The following is a 21712-nucleotide window of genomic DNA, read 5'->3' on the forward strand; positions in this document are numbered from 1 at the left end:
ATCGTCTTGGAATAAGGCAAAATTCCGTTTGATAGAGCTCTTGAAGGATCTCATGTAGTTTTGTAGTCTGTTTTGATAGTTTTTTTGTAGTTTTTTAATAAGTCCTCACGGTTCAATTTGTCGGCTTAGAAATACCATGTCTAATTAAAATGAAGGAGGTATCCGACGTTCGAGAAATTACCAGTTAAAATGGATACCTGGTGCCCATAATTACATTGGTCGGAGCATATGTTTGAGTATAAGTCAGTGGCTGTAAGCTTCGTTTCGTTTCGTTTATTTCACTTTTTTTCTTTTTTACAATTACATTCACAATAATGTATAATACCAATGTCAAAGAAAGAAAAAAAGCATGGAAAATCTGTGCAGATTCACCATGAAAAAAATAAATACAATACGCTAATTCCCCCTCCCCCCTCCCCCACTTCCCAAACGGGAAGCACAAGTAGCATTATTAAATGTGATAACTTTAACGCATATATTACAAATCATTGTTTAACAAATATAGCTTCAGATGCTTTATGAATATTGATAAGGTTGGTGATTTTTTAAGTTTGGGTTCGAGAGTATTCCAAAATGTGGCACCAGTAAATCTTACAGACTTAGTATTTAAAACTAATCGTGGGTAATCCAAATGAATGGCAGTTGAGTGTCTAGTGTTATAACTATGGAGTTGATTATTTAAATTAAAAAAAGACTTAAACGGAGGTGGAAGTAAATCATGAAGATATTTGAAAACAAAGCAATAGAATTATTGAGACTATATGGCCAGACAAAATACATATGAATATCAGAGCTTATAATAGACCGGAGTGGTGAAGGAATTACTATCCAACTTGACCAGAACATCTAGAAATGACATTTGGTGTTTAGAAACTTCGACAGAAAATGTAATGCTCTCATGGAAGGACTTAAAGACTTAAAGGAATCTTCACCATGTGGCCAGACTAAAACAATATGGTCAATGTAGCTATACTAATGTTGTGGGGAGGTGGATAGCATCTTCTGTCCCAAATCGTGCATGTAAATTATTGGGGTAAGATGGTGATTTGGAGATAATATTTCCCATAAATATACTTGTTACTTAATATCAATCGTAAAATAGGACCAAGATCATCAGCTAATGTGGGGTTCATGGCATACTCACGAAGAAAATGTTGACAAGCGATCAAATGTGTAGTGTCTTGTATACAAGAAGGAAATTGGTCTAGCAAAGGGGAGAATATATATATATATATATATATATATATATATATATAGATAGATATATATATATATATATATATATATATATATAAAGATAGATATAGATATATATATATATATATATATATATATATATATATATAGGTAGATATAGGTAGATATATATTTATATATATATATATATAATTATATACATATATATATATATATATATATATATATATATATATATATATATATAAATCAATCAATAAAGAATAACACACCCGAAAAATTCCACTTCACGACCGGTTTCGTCCTTTTGGGGGGGGGGCAGAATAAATGAAAATATGTACAGTGCAAACTGATATATAATACGTGTTCATTCAAATCTTGGGCCCAAGTAAATCATATAATATATATGTATTTACTTAAAGTGGCATCGCGCAGTACCGGTATGTTTAATTATTACTTGATGGCTAAGTTAGGGCTAAGTTCTTTAATCTTTGGTGGTCCTGTAGAGATTAATACTTTTCAGTGGCTGAGTAGATCCAGCATTGTCTTTAAGGTTGAGATTCACGAACAGCTCCAGATATAAGTTGCGTTGCGTTATGCCCTTTATTTTTTTTTTGTATTTGCTTTAATAAATAAGTTTCTGTAGGGCGAGACCGATATGACTATATTCATCCACAGGCTGTTTTCAAAACGTGTATTGTACTCCGTTTAGGTGAGCTCCAAACTGTGATACACTGCATAACAGTAGGCGGGTCAGAACTATAATATATGTTCCATTCATAACTACAATATAGGTTCCATTCAGTTCCTCAAAAGAAAGAAGCTAAGAATACAAACCAAAGAACACCAAAACTACTGTTATTGGAAAAAATATGAAACTCCCTGTATAGATGGAATCGGCTGAATCTGTGCCTGTGTCCACGGAGAACCTTTCTGCAAAAGAAATTAAAATAACCTTGTTACGAACAACCATTGATATACTTGCATGTAAAATAGTGTGTAGTACATTTGCCTGAAGTATCAATAAATTCGACTCATAGAAACAGGGTTAAATTTATTTTCAGCCTCTTACCGTAGGATATTCTGATCTTCTTTTCCGGATAATTCATTGCGGAAGCCCCTACACCCAAAGCACGACATGTTATGAACATGTCCTTGCTATAGCTGAAAGACTCAGATAATTGAAACACAGCAGACGTACGGACCGAGTATCTATTGTTTCTTCCATCGGTAGAGTTTGTATGGCTTCGTAGTTCCAATCCTTGTGGGAAATTGTTTTCAATGTGTAACGTAAGCTGCGGATAGACCTCGTAGACCTTACATGTTAAGTTGAAGTATGCAGTATTCTTGTTAATGTTAACAATACAAGGTTGTGTATTTTGTGGACAGCCATCGACCAGTAGGAAAGGTGGCGATGGAGAAACTGAAAGAAAACGAACAAATTTCCATATATGTATTAAATGTATGGAAGTTCTCTTTATTTCAGGATTCTTCAATCGATATTTTTCTAAAGACAAAGATATAGCGTTTGTGAAAGCTAAATTCTTTGGCACTCAATAGACATCATATCAGAGGGGAGTAAATACAATAGACATATTTTCCTCAAAGTGGTCTCCATAATATAAATGTTTTTAAATAAGTATTTTTAATACACCTCCTTCTGCCTAGATTCAACTGCTTTTTCGAAATACGGCACTTTTAATCAGTTTTACAACTCAATTGGACAACCCTGCTTGTGAACAAACCTCTCACTAATAATAGAAGATAAACACAAACGAAGAAGTATGACATAAGCTCAGACCTCCGTACCATTTTCCTTAGCCTGTATTCTGGATTGATTGAACGATCGGTCAAAAGCTTTAGGCTTTATTGATAGAAGAAAGCAAGACCTAATTCGATTGAATAATAACAGGAACTATACAAATGATTAGTTAATTGATGGTAGCGTTCTACTGACATGTTGACATATGTAGCAATTAATCATGGGTATAATTCCTTATTCGATCCTTGAAATTAAAACTCTTGCCAGAATATTATAACTTCATGATGATTTCATTTCTCTATACCTCTTCAACTCATCAACGCAATAATATTCATCAAATGCTACATATGCCCAAGTAATTAAATTCCGCTTACCTAATACGATCAATGTTATTTCATAAGCACCATAGTTCTCTCCATCATAGAATTTACATCTGTATATTCCTTCAGATGTTATATCTACTTGTTTCACAACTAGAGTACTTCTTTCAGTAGCATACCACTGTGAGTTTCCAATAGGTAAATGTTGTCTGTTACCGTCATAAAACATAACAACCTCTGTCTTGTTCCCAGTTATTTTTTCCCAGATAAAGGTAGAAGGTTCCGTATTCTCCCCACACAATAGTATAGCTCGACTGTTTATTTGGTAGTATTTAGTGTTGCCGCCATTAGACTCCCAGCCATCAGAGTTATCAATGAATATGCTAGATTGTAAGACACGTGTACCTATGGCGGCTCCTCTTGCTTCGCAGACAAGCTGAGTTAGAGGTTCTTCAATATATTTATTATATTCAATACTTGACATGAAGATGGTTAATGTTCCATCAGATTCCTCTGTGTCATTGACTGATATTGTCTCGTTGTAGCCTACGTGTTTAATGTACCATCTCAGTTCAACAGCTGGTTCTGTACATCCAATGGAACAACCCAAACGTTGAAAACTATCAAAATCTACCAAACAGGTGGTTTGGCCCTTACAATAGTTTATCAATGGAAACTCTCCTTCACAATTAGCTGTATTTAAAGAGTGAAAATGGGTTATTAACAAAGTATATCATAAGTAAGGGATTCGTTTTACGACGTTAATATTAGCTTTTATGTACTCATAATTTGTGTTCATGTTCCTTTTCTTTTGTGCAAAACTAATTGTTACTTTTGTCATTTTTCCTATATAGAAGAATCATTACACAACATCGTGTAGTCTGGCGATTGAAAAAAGAATTTGGAAGAAAAATTTGCACCTTCCACGTCATTGAAAACTTCAAAAAGGGACTTCGCACATGCATACTGACGGAAGAATCACAAGGTGACGTGTTCGTGATTATTGAAATAATGTGGAGAATTATGAAATACTGAGGTGCTAACTTTGGTCATAGGCCAACCCCTCTGACAAATACATCATCTTACCGTGTGCATATACAACGACCAGGTGTATTTCTGATATGCTGGAATTCTTGTTGAAAGACAGCACTTTGTAAGTACCCTCCTCATTCTTTGAAACATCAAAAATAATCAGAGAACCATTGTTGTCGATAGTGTAGCTTGCATCAACAAAGCCATAGCCCGAAATTGGTGGGACGATCCCTTGTTCAAATCTGATTAAAGGAATGCTATCAGACACATTCTTGTACCAGTAAACGTTGTAGGTGTTCACATCAAAGTCACATTTTAATACTGCACTTCCTCCTATTTCAACATATTGAGGAGACTGGCAAATCGCACAAACACAGCCTGTGGGTAAAAGTAAAACACGATTTATGTTAATAAACTTCCAAGCAGCTTCCTATTATATCTACACTTTTGATCTTTGAACTTTTGATCTTGAAGTTCGCACTTTCAAGTAAATTAGCACAGGTTATTTTGAATTAAGTACCTTTTTCCAATTTTGGTGGCATTGACAATCTAAAAACCTCTATATATCCGATTACTTAATATTTATTTCAATCGTGCAGTGCAATGGACAAACGTTTACGCAGATACTTAGTTTGACCAGTTAACATGCTATATGGGTATGTATAATCGACGTGTTGATACTATAAATGCAATATAATTTAAACATATATAAAAAGTATTAATGACCTTCAGCCTAGAATTAAATTACCATAACAGTTGTGGACCGTCCGCCTCCCACGGCCCAACCCCCTCCCACGGCCCCCAACCCGCCACTTTTTTGTCGAGCTCAAACAAAGTATTTATTGGCACAACTTTGTGTTTAGAGCTATAATTATTAGACCTTCTTTGTAGTCTAAATATGCATTGGATTGCAACATTTTGACGTCTAACTTTATCTTGTGAGCACCCCATACCCAATAACATAAACCGGCTTCTATGACCCCAGTTTAAGTTCTTTATTGGACACTAGTTCTTCCATAAAGGTTCATACCCATACTTAAATCAGTTTGAATATATTGACTTTTGCTAGCACAATTTGGCCTTAGAACTGCTTACACAAATTACAATCTAAACAAGCCTCAGAACGCACCGTTTAAACCATTTAGTTTCCATGAGAGAGAACCTCTTTACTCCCACCTACATGGGAGTCAGCTCCCATTATCCTAGGGCAGCACTATCTCCTATAAAACCCTGCACTTTCCTCTGGCCCTTTCATAAAGCTTCAGCCCCCAATCTAAACCAGTTAAAGTACATTTTCTTTTACCTAACATTAACTTGGTGCTGCCATTGAAACGATATAAGAGATGATACAAACATTTAAAAAACATCTTACCAAACAGACCGATGATTATTAATACGTTCAGGTAAAAAGCGACGACTGGAGGTAACCTGAAGTGATGATTATAGAAAATGGAACTATGTATGCATGTATTGTATGTATTTAGATTCTCCTGCAAGCAGGAACTCGCGAAGAAGCCATCATTGGCATATCAAAACCTCAAGCTGACCGAAGTCAGTCTCTTAGATTCATATTTAACGTCCATGATTATGAATTTTTAATTGTCAACAACTCCGTCACTGGACGACATACATTAATCTTGGAGTGACTCGAACTCGGGACCTCATGATTGGAAGGCACCGGCGTTAACCACTGAGCTAACACTCCTATAACTAGAAAAGAAAGGACATTGGAACTTTGATATAACAGTTATCATCCAGCATCAGACTATGGATTTTTTAATACAAAAATGTGACACAAGGATGAGCCTCATCGTGAGCAATGTAAATGGTCTTTGGAATATCAAATTTATCTTTCCATGCCACAAGTGATGGTTTGGAACTATTTCTGATCAATTGTTGGCATTGATTGGAAATATGCCTTAAAACAGAACTTACGTTATCTTGACTATAGTTGCAATTTCTAATATTGATTTGCTGATGTTAGTCTCAGTTGTAGGAGTAAGGCTTGATACCGTTGAGCACTTTGAGAAGTTTGTCACATATCTCTGTGGTTCAGCTTTTTCTGCAGAAAAAATAACATATAACATAACATAGCCTCATTGGTTGTAAACAACTTAAAGCAATGACTTCACTGTCCTGCCAGGTTTTCATCCACATGGAGTTAAAATATATAGGCCCACCATGACAGTTAAAAAGCACTTCAGAGTTCCACGACTGAACATATATCAAGAACGGTGTTGACAAAATTGGTAAAACTGTCTTTAATTAAGTCTTCAATACACCATAAGGCACTGATCTCGCAGGTTATACACATGTATAAATTATTAAAGACCATGCACTCACCAGAAAAATTCGACCTCATGACCGTTTCGTCCTATTGGGACTCATCAGGTGAAGGTAGGAATAGAACTGTACTAGTGGACCACAGTGCATATTAAGCGGTGTGTTTAACTGTCAACGAGAGCGTTTACACACATTTATTAGCGTTTACACATTTATTATTATTATTGTCGTTATTATTATTATATTAAATTCATGAAAATCAACGTAACTAAAATTCCACTTCACGACCGGTTTCTTCCTTTTGGGCGAAGTTACGCGTCGTATAAATGGCTGTGTTAACTGTCAATGAGAGCGTACATTTCATATATTACATTTATCAAAAATTACATAGCCTATTTGAGTAGGGTGTCCGCATATAAAGCGGCAGGCCCGGGTTTGAATCCCGGTGGAAGATGGCATTTTTTTCACTGTTCTGGATTTTCCAACTCAGTACAATTTCAGTTATTTATATATATATATATATATATATATATATATATATATATATATATATATATATATATATATATATATATATATATATATATATATATATATATATAAATATATATATATAAATGGAAGACTTAATGGAAGACTTAATTGAATTACATTGAATTACATACATATATTACAAAGCTAATTTGAGTAGAGTGTCCGCATATAAAGCGGCAGGCCCGGGTTTGAATCCGGGTGGAGGATGGAATTTTTTTCACTGTTCTGCATTTTCCAACTCAGTACAATTATATATATATATAAATATATATATATATATATATATATATAGTCTAGCTTGTCTATGTGTGTGTAGGAGAAGGGGGGGGGGTGGTGGATTCCTTCTTTGCCACCAGGTTCTGCACTGTACCCACCTCCTTTAATTACTCCTTATTTACATACCTAATGAGGTTTAATTGGATGTTCTTTGTTCTGGTGTAAATAACATTGACTCAACGACCTTTAGTTTCAATAATATGGAAATCCTTTATTGTTATATTCAATCCTAGATTATTGGTTCTGGTATCGAATGGTCCTGGAAGTGGGAGGTTGTGTCCAACTGTTTGTTTTTGGGAGTGTTCATGGAAATACAATATCATAACAATTGATGAAGCCTTACTAAATCTAAGGTAACTGTGACAGTATCAAAATTATATTAAAAAAACAGTAAATATATCCAAATTGTGCAGACATCAATCCGATGTACAAAGCTATTTGGAGAAACACATCCAATACTGCATGTATTACCGTGATCGCCGTGTCTAAACCTGTCGTACAACTGATGTACCATACGTTCTGATTTAAGTATTTGGGTCCCATTTATAAACTTTTTACTTTTATTTGAAAAAACTTTTTTTCAAATATGAGTCATTTCTTCAGTAAACGTAGGAACATAACAAATCTATTCATAATTATCCAACCGAGGCAGAGGCCATACTATATACAATAGCAGGGAAACAACAGTTACTAAATTTATACACTGATGACGTGAAAGCCTTTGTGACGCCTTTTCGAATTCGCCTGTTTTAAATAACGCTTGTTGGTTATGACACGCACTATGAATATGGGTACTGTTCAAATGAGATTCTCGCTAAATTGAACCTACTATAACGTTTCTACTTAGACGAAAATCGCATAATGTCACCGCACTTTGATGTATTTGCCTAGCTAAGTTTTTAACGTCGGATCAAGTAGCAGTTTCTAATTTGTACCCCCGTACATAATGTTACCACTTGTCGACGAGGATCATGACATTTTAACCATCGGTATATACATTAAGACTGGCATCTAGAACTTGCAACGCTAGCGTAAAATATTCACAAGCTATCCTCAAAACCAGCATAAATGACTGCTCATACGTCCCCTACTGGACGTATCCCTTCTATACCAGAGCCGCCGAAAAATGAGTGAAACTGAATACACTGGCAGTGTTCGGCTGCTTACGCAAGGGCGGCGGAAGCACTTTTAATCTGGGGGGGGGGGCACCGACGTCGAAGGGCACTTTTCAGAAATTCGATTGGACTGATGCAGCCTGATATTTGGTACCCTTTATAACTCTTATTGTATTATCTTATTTGCATATACACAACACTCCATCAACGCCCCCCCCCCCCTTCCAAGGAAAAAAAATACATACTAGCACTGTAATATCCAATGTGCAAATTGGGAAACAAGGAACAAGTTTTCTTTCGAGACAAAATGAGGTGAAATCATTATAAAGTCCAAGTCCCTGCACACGCGATCGATACATGCATGAAAGCAAATTAAATATGTCAAAATACAAAGGGATGGGGTTTAGATTATGGGATATACTCATTATTCATGGTAGGCTTTAAATGGCTTCTGCTTATTACAAAGTCACAATGTAATATAGCAATGCATTTTTGGAAATGCATAAGGATTACTTTGGCAAATTGAATATGCATAATGGCACACACCAGAATGGTAGAGAGCCTTGTGGTAGAAAACATTCAAAACTTCCCGAAATAATTCATCCGACGTGGGTTTCGTCTTGTAAACTCCTTGGCGATGTCCCGTATGACTAATCCGTCCGTTCTTGCTTTATGGATATGAAGCATTAGCATATTGTTATACCGTCGTTCACCAATTGTGCTCCGCAAGTATGTCTTTATCCGGCGTTGCACGGAGAAGGATCTCTCTCCGGAGGCTGCGCTCATTGGTGCCAGTAGGTATATATGCATTAGGCGGAGCACATTGGGAAATGCCAGGCGAATGTCATTGTGGTCAGACAGGAGAGATACTACGGTATCCATTGATGTAACTGTCTTTACCAGAGGAAGTCTCTGTTTGATGATTCCATTTAACAATGCCAGTTCCGCTTGCAGACAGTGGAAGTCAACGTCACTCTTATATAGACTCTTCGTCTGTGCGCTGAACCCAAGATCGTGGCCATTTGAGGAATTGATAAGTGCCGTCTCGATATCAACTAGGACTGTATATGATGTTTGTTGAAAGCGTCGCCTCAACTCGGAGATACAGACGTCAATTGCCCCGCAATGCTCCACTCGATATAGATCCTCTGGGGAAGCGAACATGTGTTGTTCCGCATTTCCAAGCTGTAACCGACGAGGAACTTTTCTGTGCCTAGGCAGCTCTGGTGGATTTACAAATTCAATCTGCTCTGCTGCTGAGACGGTCTGCTGGTAGTATACTTGAAAAGAATTTCGTTGCCGTTGGAGATTTTTTTCCAAAGCATTAACGCATTCAACAACTGTTTGTGCAGTTATAGATGGTTTTTGCATAGTAGATGCAACTTGTTCGGAAACGCTAAAAATATTCAATGCAGAGTGTAGACCGATGAATGTCGAGAACTTCTCCATTTTGCTTGCCAAACCAAAGGCAGTACTGGCACTGTCACCAGAGGAATTATCACCTGTGCTAACCAGAGTGGCATACAGACCCTCGTAATTGTGCAGGATTGCAGAGATTGACTTTGTTCGAACTGTCCATCTTGTTGGGCACAGCATATGTAAGTTCTCAACTTGGTCTGCCGTATATTCCGATGCGATATTCTGGTAATTTGCCATTCGCTTAGGTGAAGCGTGAATGAATGCTGACACATCCTGCGCAAAACTCAGCGAGTCTCGAATCATAGTACTAGACTTAACACAGCCTTGGAGGGCCAAATCTAAACTATGATTGCAACAATGCAAGTACAGAGCTGATGGGTTTTCTGCCGTAATTCTAGTCGCTACCCCGCTGAGACTGCCAGACATGTTTGCGGCACCATCGTAGGATTGCCACCGACAGTTGTCTAATGGCAGATTACACCGCAAAAGAATATCCTTTAAGGATGCAGTGATTGTTATGGCGTCTGTGCTGGTCAACTCATACATTCCTACGAAGTCTTCATGTACAGCTATATCTTCCTCTAGAGAAATCCATCGCAATACGCAAGTCATCTGTTCCTTGTTACTGATGTCTCTCGACTCATCTGCAATTATCCCGTAGAGGCCCTTCGAAGTTGTGTGAATTTCTGAAATGATCGAACGAAGCACAGAATTGCCCATCATTTCTATTAGTTCGTTAATGATCTCATGACTAAGATAGCGCCTATCTTCAACCCATTGTGCTAATCCAGGTACATCATTTGCTCTACATCTTAAGAGTTGTATCAAGTTACTTTCATCATCACTTTTTCCTCGAATGCTTAATCCTTGACGCGTTAGGTAGTGGATACTTTCAATCTGTTTCAATAACAGCTGTCTGTGCATTTCTTGCATTTGGATTTGTTTGCTATCTAATTTGATCGCAATATTTTGCTGTTTATCTTCAAAACAAGCTATTTTCTCAACCGCCTCTGCATGGAAATGTGAACACGCATGCTTGGAGAGTTTTTCATAACACTTCTTCCAGTTACAAAATGCTCCGGAAAAGAAAGCCTCTTCTCCCCCGTGACTAGCGGTTATGAGATTGTAGCCTAATGCACGCTTACAAATATGGCAAGAGATTGTTCCTTTTGTCATGCAATAACTGAGCCAAGTGTATTGCCTGAAAATGGATTGGGGACACAGTCGAGTCTTTGAAGCACTACCTTTACCGGTTTTCTGTTTAACTGATGTTTGCTTAATGTTATCAACTGTTGGGTGGAATGGTCGTTCTCCTGTGCAGCAAGGTGACTGACATGGTAAGCCTTTTGGTTCCTTCAGTTCTGCTACACGTTCTACTTTCGTGGGACCAGTCTCTTGAATCGGATTTTGTTGGTGTGGATCAAGATCTTTATCCTGCGTCCAATGTTCCTCTTGATTCAGTTCCTCTGATTCTGCTGATTTCCCTGCTGTTTCTGTATCAGTAATCTCTTGAACCATTAAACTTCCTTGGAGAGAGCTTGTATTTTCATCCTGCTCATTCACTTCAATGTTACTATACTGGGGTCTTTCACACTCTGGTTCTGGTTCCTGTTCTTTAGTTACTTTATTGAAAAATTGTGTGAGCTTTGGAATTTTGGTTGCTGTTACTTTTAGCAGTTTCTCTCTCATTCGTTTTTGCCTCTGTGCCCGCGGCATAGTGACATAACGGTCTCTACGGGTGACTGCAAATAATATAATTATCAAAGCAACTGATAGTTACATATATGACTTTCTAACGTTCATTGAGGATATTATTGTAGGGACATCCCGATTTTCATGAGGTTCATTGTTCATAAGGTTCTTTATTCATACGGAGCATTGGTCAAAACGACTGATATTCATAATTAACAAAAAGGGCATATGTATATATATATATATAAATATATATATATATATATATATATATTATAAGACGTCTGGAAAGACTTTGTCCCTGCTGTATATAGGTCAAAGGCGAGGATTTATACCATTTGCAACGACATCCAAGGGAGAAGATCGTTCCAGAGGCCTTAATATATATTACATATAAATATTCATATATTTCCCCAAAACAACATGATAGGCCCACAGGTCAAGCTAGAGGCATGTGGGGGGGGGGGGAGGTGGTACACAATGGAACTATAATATGATCATACAATTAATCAGGGAGACGTGATAGACCACCGCATTCACACAAGCAACAGGATAGATTGCTGTGCTACGTATTTATTATTTTTCGTATCCGGCTTTATTTTCCCAAAAATAAAATTACCCAAAATAGAATTGTCAATTTCCCACCTTAGCTATGCCCAATGAGCCTCCGTGCCTAGATAACCTCGCTCATCTCCCAGGATGCGGCAAAATAGCTATAGGCTAGTTTATTATTCAGTTATCTACCACAACCACCATTCCTTTTAAAAAGGTCTATTTGTTCCATCGACCATTACTAATACCTGGTCCAAGTTTCCAGTCCCCGGAATTCGGACCGACATGCACCCCCCCCCCTCCTACACCGATGTATCTAAATACAATAGAAGTCAGAATCTTACCATAGAAACGCCACTGAATGTAAATCCTGTGAAAATTGTACGATTGTATAAACGCAGCTGAAGATGAACTAAGCCGATGCATGTAGTATAGGCTACTGTATAAAGCTCCTAGTCCTATACATTTAAATCGATCCAAGCTCTGCAGTGTAGCAACAGCAACGGGTATCACCTTCTTTCATCAATCTATGTTTACAAGTTGATGGCGATTGATTTTATTGGCGTAACTATTCAGGTACTTATACAAAATGCTAATTGCTAAAGTAGGAATCTGCCGAATTAGAGTTTATTTTTTGTTAAGTGCTTAACATTTTTTTCCATTCGAAATAGCTTTGAGTTTGACCCACAGCAATTCATTGATACTTCTAAATTAGGATTAGATCTCTTACTGGAATATCGCTGACCTAATAAGGTGATCAAGAGTACAATTTTTATGTAGAAAAAGGGCACATTTTTAACCTGAGAAAAAGTGGGGGGCACGTGCCCCCTGTGCCCCCCCGGTTCCGCCGCCCTTGTGCTTACGACTACGACTGGTCACGAATTAGCTAGTGTTACGACGCATCGTTTTGTTGAGGCAGGGAGTTGTCCATAACAACTCCCTGGTTGAGGCGACGGAACATACTTTCTCGGGTGCTGGTCGGTGACGTTCGTGCAGCGTGTGGCGGTTCATGACTAGGACTTGGGAAAACTTTGGACACAACGCCATGTAGACGAAGGCGCTCGACGTTGGAAGAAGTAACAGTGGGAGGAGGGAAGGGAGGAGGGAAGGAGGGGAGGAAGGGAGTAAGGGAGGAAGGGAGGAGGGGAGGAAGGGAGGAAGGGAGGAAGGGAGGAAGGGAGGAAGGGAGGAAGGGAGGAAGGGAGGAAGGGAGGAAGGGAGGAAGGGAGGAAGGGAAGAAGGGAGGAAGGGAAGGAGAGGCCAGGAGGGGAGGAGGAGAGGAAGGGAGGCAAGGAAGGAGGGGAGGAGGGGAGGAGGGGAGCCTGGAAGGGAGGAAGGGAGGAGGGGAGGAAGGGAGGAAGTTAGTAAATGTTGCCATAATAACATCACTAATTTTGCTAACGTTGACACTAAAGTTGACACATATCAGCATGTCAGTATAAAACATCACCAATTATTGAAAATGTGTATCTCCACTTATCAAAATGCTATCAGGTTGTGGTTTTAAGCCATAGATGACGCAAACAATTCACGGCAGTTGTGTTTGACCGGAATAGAGGAATAGTCTTACGTAAATGGTGCAATGAGGCAGAGCGAACACCAAGGCAAGAATTTGTCAAAACAGCAATATACCCCTCATGTTTTTTATTTGATATAAGTATATTATTCGAGGAAAAATGACTGTCATAAATATCAAGCTCAGGGAAGCAGTATCTGCATCTTCATTTGTCATATTACTCTCGCTCAACATTGTTCTCCACCAAACGTGAAACGTCTTAAGTTGTTGTGCATATTTACAAGTGGCGGAGATTTCTTGTCAGAAGTGGGGGGGTTGCAGGCCATTGATGAAATAAAAAGTCATAACTGCTGACTCACTATCTAAGTGGAGCGCCACCATAAGTTGGCGCGAAGTGCACAAGAATTTTTTGGCAAATATTGCCTCCCAGATTGCAGTAAATGACACTGCCCAGGCCTTGAAAAGCTGCATTTAACCAGGGGCGTATGCAGGATTTTCTAACCAGGGGGGCGCGTATTACTATCTAAGCGGAGCGCCACCATTGGTTGGCGCGCAGCGTACAAGAAAATTTCTGGTTTTGGTACCCCCAGATCACCGGAAATGGCACTTCTCGGGCTTGAAACTGACCAACCATATGTACACTTTTGCCTGAGAACCAAGTTTTTTCCAAATACTTTTTTTCTCATCTATAACCTTTTTGAAGATTGTCACCAGTCACACATCATGTTCGACTTCATCACATATCCTGTGGATCGCTTTTGTAGGTGATTCTTCATCGCGGCCCACAATATCCGTCAGCCCCACTGTTCAGAATTTGAAAATTCACAATTCTCGTGAATAAATGCACTTCAAAACATACCCATAATGTTGCACAAAATATCATCTGTGGACAACCGATATAGAAAAACCTCCTTCAAACCCTAGTCAAAATTGCACGAGTATGATGAAGTATGATGAAGAATGTTGGTTAGGGAATTTTCGAAAATTCAGACGGCTACTAAAAAATTTCGTTGAAGGAAATAAAAAATATACCAGATATTTCCGAAACCGAACACTACACACATCGACAGTTTTGAGCATGGGCGCAGATCAGTCTTGGATAATGGTGGGGACGCGTGTCTGTTCTATGACACTATCTAAGCGGATACACTTCCTTATTCAGCAACGATTTCTCTAGTGCGCAATTACGGAACTCGGGTGAAACTGACGGACGTTTAAGTACGGGTAGGTAGCTACAGTGTTAGATCACGCACGTATTTTATATGCATGCGCCATATGCTCAACGAGACTGTACACAGCTTATGCACTAGGGATTTCAGGCACGCAAATGCATAGTGATTTTGACAAGAACCAGTACTAAGTGGAATTTAATAGTATTCTACCTTCATATTATAATGGGCTTTACTTCCTCAGATTATGTTCTACTTAAGTATGTGAATAATTTATTGATTTTCAAGACAGCATTGAAGTGTCCATAACCACTATAAATACGATGTCGTATCTTCATTATTTGCTCCCTCTCAGCAGTAAAATTACAAAATAGTCCCCTTCCTGCCGTTCTCATTGAAAGAGGTCAAACTTAGAGTGACATATAGTTCCAAACACCAACAAAAGGTAACTTTAAATAAATATCTATAAACAAAATTACACCCAATCAAATGTTGGATCGCAAATAGCTGTTCTTTCCCTCAAACATTCCTAATAATTGATATAGGCATACAAGTTACGGCAGTGATGTAGTGTGAAAAAAAATCAATGTGTCTGAGTAGTGAGGGACAAGCGCTAATGTTAACAGATCTATCGCTATTTTATTACTCTGCAATAAAACCAAACGAGTTGTAGCCTGCAAGACTGGTCTGTAACGACAGAGAGGTAAATAAGTACTATAACTAGCTTAATTCTATGACCTACATGCATGTAAATCATATAGTATACACAACGTTGCGCTATTTCGATTGAGTTGATATTTATACATAACTGGGCCTATACATGAAGTAATAAGTAACTTTAGTCATTTTGTACGTACACTTCAATTCGCCTGATCCAATCTTCTCATATAAAAAAGTAAAAGACGGCTCCGTGGTGTATAATAACCACTGTGGATTTCTGCGCATAGCTTCATCGTTGAAGTTGTTTTTGAGAGTGTATGTCATAATGCAGCACATATATAGTTTAGTGTAGAGTGCAAACCCGCACAAAAATATTGTCTTACAACACGCGATATATATATATATATATATCTATATATATATATATATATATATATATATATATATATATATATATATATATATATACATATATATATATACATATACATATATATATATATATATATATACATATATACATATACATATATATATATATATATATATATATATATATATATATATATATATATATATATATATATATATATATATATATATAGGTACATAACATACATGATATTATCATACTGTGAGGTCAATAATGTCTACCATGCGCTTGCGGTTGAACTGGCGGAAGGATGCAATAACTATTAATCCAAACATTGCTTATAGATATTTATTAAAATTACTCCTAGCACGAACATTTCCTTTGCTGGAAAAATCCAAACAATATCTAAACTTATTGAATTCAGCTTCATTTTCTATTTTACCCGCTGTAAGTTTAACAATGTGTTGGAAGGATGGAAAACATATCAAAACAAAACAAATGGAGTAGAGCTGAAAAGGCCACTCGTATCTTTTCGTGCAAATCCAATTCACAGAAATGGCAGCAAACATATAGAAAAGCAATACAAAATGAGGAATAGAAAAGATAGGAGTATATTAATAAATATGAAACAGGAATGCGTATATACGATACGAATATAAAATTGGTACACATTTGTTTTGCAATACTATAGATGCATTCCACGATATTGCTAAACATTTTAACTGAATCTTTGTATTTGCAAACAGTGTGCCAGACGATGACAATATGGTCTTTTTTCCTTTCCTAAATGGTTTGAAAAATAATGCCAAAATACTAATACTAACATATATTGGGGAATTCCAGTCACATAATTGGAGGCACGTTCCAACTTTCATACATGGCCAATCGTGTATTTTTTCTTTCCTTTCAAGGACCTATTATTTGAAGGATAACCGTTGACGTAATTTCAGTATCTGCACATCTGTCCAAGTTCATCATATCACAAGTTCTTCATTAATGGATAATATGGTAAAGATTAATTTTTTACCTTTTTTTTGGGGGGGGGGGGGGGTCAAATTAAAGATCCTAGTGGCCGGGAAGGAAAAATGATTATGACGATTAGAAACTTTTCCCAAATTAATCAGGGATACATTTTTTTTTGTCAAAAATATAAATAAAATTTACTCAACTACTGTATTGTAAAGTTTTACATGATCAGCATGTTACGTAACTACAAAACCATTATGTACAATGTTGCCAGCGATTTCTACATAGCACCAGTTCAGTAAGCGTTTTACACATATTTAAGTTACTTATTAAAAGCAGCTTTTCTTTTAATTTGAGGCCTTTGAGGCTTTGAGGCCTTTGAGGCCTTTGAGGCCTTTGCATAAAGCGCTATATAAATATTTGCTTATTATTATTATTATTATTAATTAAATCGATCACAACAGAAAGGCACATTTAAGAGACAACAAAAAAGAATGACAACACAAATAATTTGGAATATTTGATGAATTCAACCTTTAATTTCAACACTTAAGAGGGTATTCTGTGCATCTACAACCATGTATGAATAGTGAACCACAGCCATGATATTTTAATTTATGGGTTCAGTTATGGATGGCAGTTTGCATCAGATACACTAGGCGGGCGTAACCACATTGATAGCATACTTTCATTTTTCAGCAATGTTAATCCTTCTTTTTACCTACAATAAAAAAAAATACACTAACAAAAACATAAAGAAAAGTAATAACAGAAACATGAACAAAAGGTACTATCTCTTAAAAGTGCATGCTTACGAAATTTAAATGATTTACTATATTAGTTTCTGAGATGTATGTACACAAAGCATTTGGTCGAGTTAGGAATTTCACCCAACTTCCTCAACATGTCAAGATATTTGAAAGCTCCCAACAATTAACATAATCAACTGTCTGAGTGCAAAATTTGTCAAAGATACAATTCTACCCGCAGCATTAGCTAAAATTTCTTGCATAGATAAATAAAATGATCTGTTCATAGTTACTTTAGTTTCAATGACAATCATTAACCCTTGAACGTTCCAAGAACGTCATGTGAGCTTAGCAACTAAAACATGCTGGTATTAGACCTTTGACATATCATGATTGTAATGAAATATTATAAAACATTTATTCAAACAATGCAGTCACACCTACCTCATGCGCGCAACACTTCAGCTATTTTGACATTTAAAACCAAAAGAACAGTTTGTTTTTTACAAAAAAAAATAAATTTCTGGCAATCTTGTTAATAATCACATTCAGCCACCGTAATATCCTTAAAACTTGATCTTTTATTTTTAGTATTCTGGAGTAGACTGTGCCATTTATCTATATAGTAAAAACAATAACGGAAAATGATCAATGTGTCGTGCTTTCAATATATATAATTTGACATAATAGATTCTTTTCTCGTAGAGCAGAAAATAAGTAACGTAAACACCACTGTATCAAGTTTATTTTCTTAATTATATGCAAACGTATTCCATACAAAACTTGCTTTTTGTTATTTTGGAAGACAGTCATAATATCTCAGACCGCCTTATTACAGTTTGCATTTCATGCACGTTCACGGTATATGTGAAGTAGCCTATATAATATATGAGACAAATGAATGGGAAGATAGTTTGAAAAGTTTGGAGGGGTGAAGTACGATTCTGTGTCCCTCCCCCCCCCCCCCCCAACGACTGATGTACTCCGCCAGCCAGTTGGAACAATTTCCTACTGCTAATAATGTACACCAATAGCATGCTCTCAAATCACTGGTATTGACAGTATAAACAGTTCCTTACCTTCAACTGATAGAAACATAGTGTTCATATTACTGCACGTACTGGCAATACGAGTGATCTGAAGCGGGACATAACACTACAGTATAAAAACAGTTGTCCCAACTGAGTGACTCCGTGGCTGTGTTGAATCATTCAGTTGGATCAATTGCGTTAGTACAAGAAGCGCCAAGAAATGAAACGATCAAGTTTGGTTTGCGAACTGTATGTGGCTTACGCGTGTATGGCTGTGGATTACTAGTATATTTAGTAACGATAAATGACTTTACTTGACAAACCGTTACAAGTTAGGTTGCATTATCTAACTCTGCATCCGTTGATTAACGATTTGGCAAAAGTTACTTGTAATCATGTAAAATGACTAAATGGACTTTTACTATTATTTTCGGCAATACTCAATCGCATGCATACGCATGCTTTTACTGAATGTTGTGTAATATTTACCGACAAAATGCCATGTATTTTTACAACCCGTGATTTACGTAACATTTTTATACATATTGTTTTCTGTGTGTATAAGAATTTAAAAGATGAAATCAATCCATTACTTCCAAAAAAAAATAATAATAATAATATGGCGTAAAACAATTTGTTTAATATTCTTATAAATATCTGCGTATCGTGCATAATGTATACGATTGCTACTATATCATCATTAGTAGTTTAGACTGAGAGTTTGTGACGATGAAATAGTTAACGTTTGTCATATATCATATATTTACGTTGTTTGACATTGTATGACTATTTCACACTACCACAGACCCTACACATGTAATATTAATATACAGGTAGTCATATTCATATAATCAGCAGAATGTATCTATTGAATACTTTCTTTAATTTATATCACGTGACTACTTGACTCTATATCATCGTTAGTAATTTAGACTGATAGTTTGTGACGATTAAATAGTTAACGTTTGTCATATATCATATATTTACGTTGTTTGACATTGTATGACTATTTCACACTACCACAGACCCTCAACAATTAATATTTAAAGACAAGTAGTCATATTTATTTAATCAGCTGAATGTATCTATTGTATTACTTTCTTTAATTCATATTGCGTGACTACTTAATTCTCTACTACCTTACTATAACCTCACCAATGACAACACTTTTCGAAAGCCTTCCACCATTTAAGAAATTTTTCTTTTTTAACATTCTAAATTACTGTAGCTATTTCACACCTCCCCTACCCCCCCCCCCCCTTAAACATAAACAAACAAGAAACATGTATATTAACAGGCAAGTCGTCTTATTTAAGTACTTCACTAGTCATATCAATGGCTCTTTCTTCAATTGTCATTGAATGAACTACTTCACCCTACAACTCTCTCCTGATACCACCAACTCTACCCCTCTCTTCTAAGAGTTCATATATGTGACATCATTTTTTGAATGTTCTCTTTAAATAACACCCGTCCCGACAACATGTTCTTATTTTTCACATTACTTTTGGAAACAAATGTATAGGCAATTACAAGAAAAATACACTTTACTGAAGAAAAAAAACACCCTAAGTATTTCAACGAATTTTCAACGATATAATATGACTCCAACAAGGCAAACATGACTATAATGTCCATTTGGATGCCAACAAAATCAGTAAGTCATTGCATCGCCGTGTGTTTAAGTAGTGAAGCCTTGAAAATAATGAGGGCGCTTTGCGTTATACTGCAAAAAACCAGATCATTTGTACGTCTGCATATACATACATTGTGCATTCGACTTTGAAATTGAATTTGATTTTACCGGTTTTTGTGAAAGAGTAGGTGTACTTTGCAAAACAGACACCTGTTATGGCGACCAGACTGGTAAGTACTATACTCCTGACTTAAGAATCAAGTCTGATTTTTTGTATCGCCTCTAATGACTTGAATAAGTGGAGTGTTTGTGCAACTTTTAATATCTGGAAGTGTAATTTCATCTAAGAGGCACATGGCAAACATTTTTCTTGCTTGCATTATTTTAGTGCTCCACTCAGATATTGTCATAGTTGTCCCTTGAAAATGTAACCCTCCCCACCCTCCCCCCTTCCGCAACTTAATTTGTGTAATACTTCCATATTAGTCTGTGCATGCAGGTCTGAGAAATAATGTTACAAATTGGGTAGTAGTTTATGCAAGATTACATATCCCACCAAGGGACAAGGCTACGTACATAGGCCTAAGTTAGGCTAAGCCTATTTCCTAGTACTGAAATGTTAGTGATAGGCCCATGATATCATAACCGTCATCCCATGTTATTATAGCATGTGGATCTATCGTTAGGTATACATTTTTTAAGTAAAATGAGGTGGTGATTATTTTTGTCACTAGGCTTTTAGTCATATCGCATTCAAAAGGACAGCCGGTCTAGGGGCTAGGCTAATTATATCCAGGGTACCTGGAATTATAATACAGCAGCTGGGCAGACGACACTAGTAAAGTAATTATATTCCTATGTAATTGCTTCTACTATTGCTACCTACTAATTACCTGTGAAACTACAGTCCACTGATACATTTTTCACGATTTTGGCACCCAAGTGTAGCACACGATATCACCATTTCGAGTGGTATATGTCAACTTTATCACTTTAGTTATGTCAAAGACGTAGTATTTGCATTACAGTATTTGCAGGAGTATCAAGTTATTCATTTCTGCGACTTTTATTCCCTTTTTGCCAATATTTTGTTTACAACTTTTATTTTCTGTTTCAGCGAATTCCATCTTTGTTTTGGCGACATTTCATACTCTCTTTTAGTATGTCTAGCCTGAAGTTTAGTTATGCTACATTGCTACTCCAACTACGATAGGCTGGTAGCTGTACTAATCATATTATTAACCTATATATTTGAGCTAAAACGCAGGCTACTCCGAATTAGAAATATCTCTCGTAAGAAATATTGACCAAACTATGACATTCTTCCGACATTAAAGATGATTGATCAATGAATTACAATTTATTTCACGATGTTCAAAACTAATTTGCAGAATGAAACTGTGAGTTAAAGAAAACAGGTTGTTACGTGT

At 36.7% G+C, this 21712-nt stretch overlaps 2 protein-coding genes across 8 annotated transcripts in view; one reads left to right on the forward strand and one right to left on the reverse strand.

Annotated features, from left to right (window-relative positions):
* LOC139969995 (uncharacterized) overlaps positions 1–21712 on the forward strand; it is a 958452-nt gene that overhangs the window by 238975 nt on the left and 697765 nt on the right. The gene's annotated exons all lie outside the window — the stretch shown is intronic.
* LOC139969983 (uncharacterized) lies at positions 1800–15860 on the reverse strand. 2 transcript variants are annotated; one of them, XM_071975480.1, is made up of 8 exons: positions 15725–15860; positions 6655–6762; positions 6247–6373; positions 5684–5766; positions 4366–4689; positions 3334–3972; positions 2270–2620; positions 1800–2130 (listed from the first exon to the last, which is right to left on the reverse strand). In XM_071975480.1, the coding sequence occupies exons 2-8, from the start codon at positions 6671–6673 to the stop codon at positions 2021–2023; spliced, it is 1653 nt and encodes a 550-aa protein (XP_071831581.1). In that variant the 5' UTR covers positions 6674–6762; positions 15725–15860; the 3' UTR covers positions 1800–2020. The 2 variants fall into 2 exon arrangements, with proteins under 2 accessions (XP_071831581.1, XP_071831582.1); XM_071975481.1 differs by having other exon boundaries at positions 5684–5739; positions 15725–15859.

Source organism: Apostichopus japonicus, chromosome 7 (assembly GCF_037975245.1).
Source record: "Apostichopus japonicus isolate 1M-3 chromosome 7, ASM3797524v1, whole genome shotgun sequence".
NCBI lineage: Eukaryota > Metazoa > Echinodermata > Holothuroidea > Aspidochirotida > Stichopodidae > Apostichopus > Apostichopus japonicus.

What these genes read in the sequence shown, in the direction of transcription:
- LOC139969983 (XM_071975480.1), bottom strand. An exon ending in GGTCGTTGTATATGCACACG is followed by an intron (nt 3,973 to 4,365) that starts GTAAGATGATGT and finishes CTTTAAATACAG; the next exon opens with CTAATTGTGAAGGAGAGTTT. An exon ending in GAAGATCAGAATATCCTACG is followed by an intron (nt 2,131 to 2,269) that starts GTAAGAGGCTGA and finishes TTTCTTTTGCAG; the next exon opens with AAAGGTTCTCCGTGGACACA.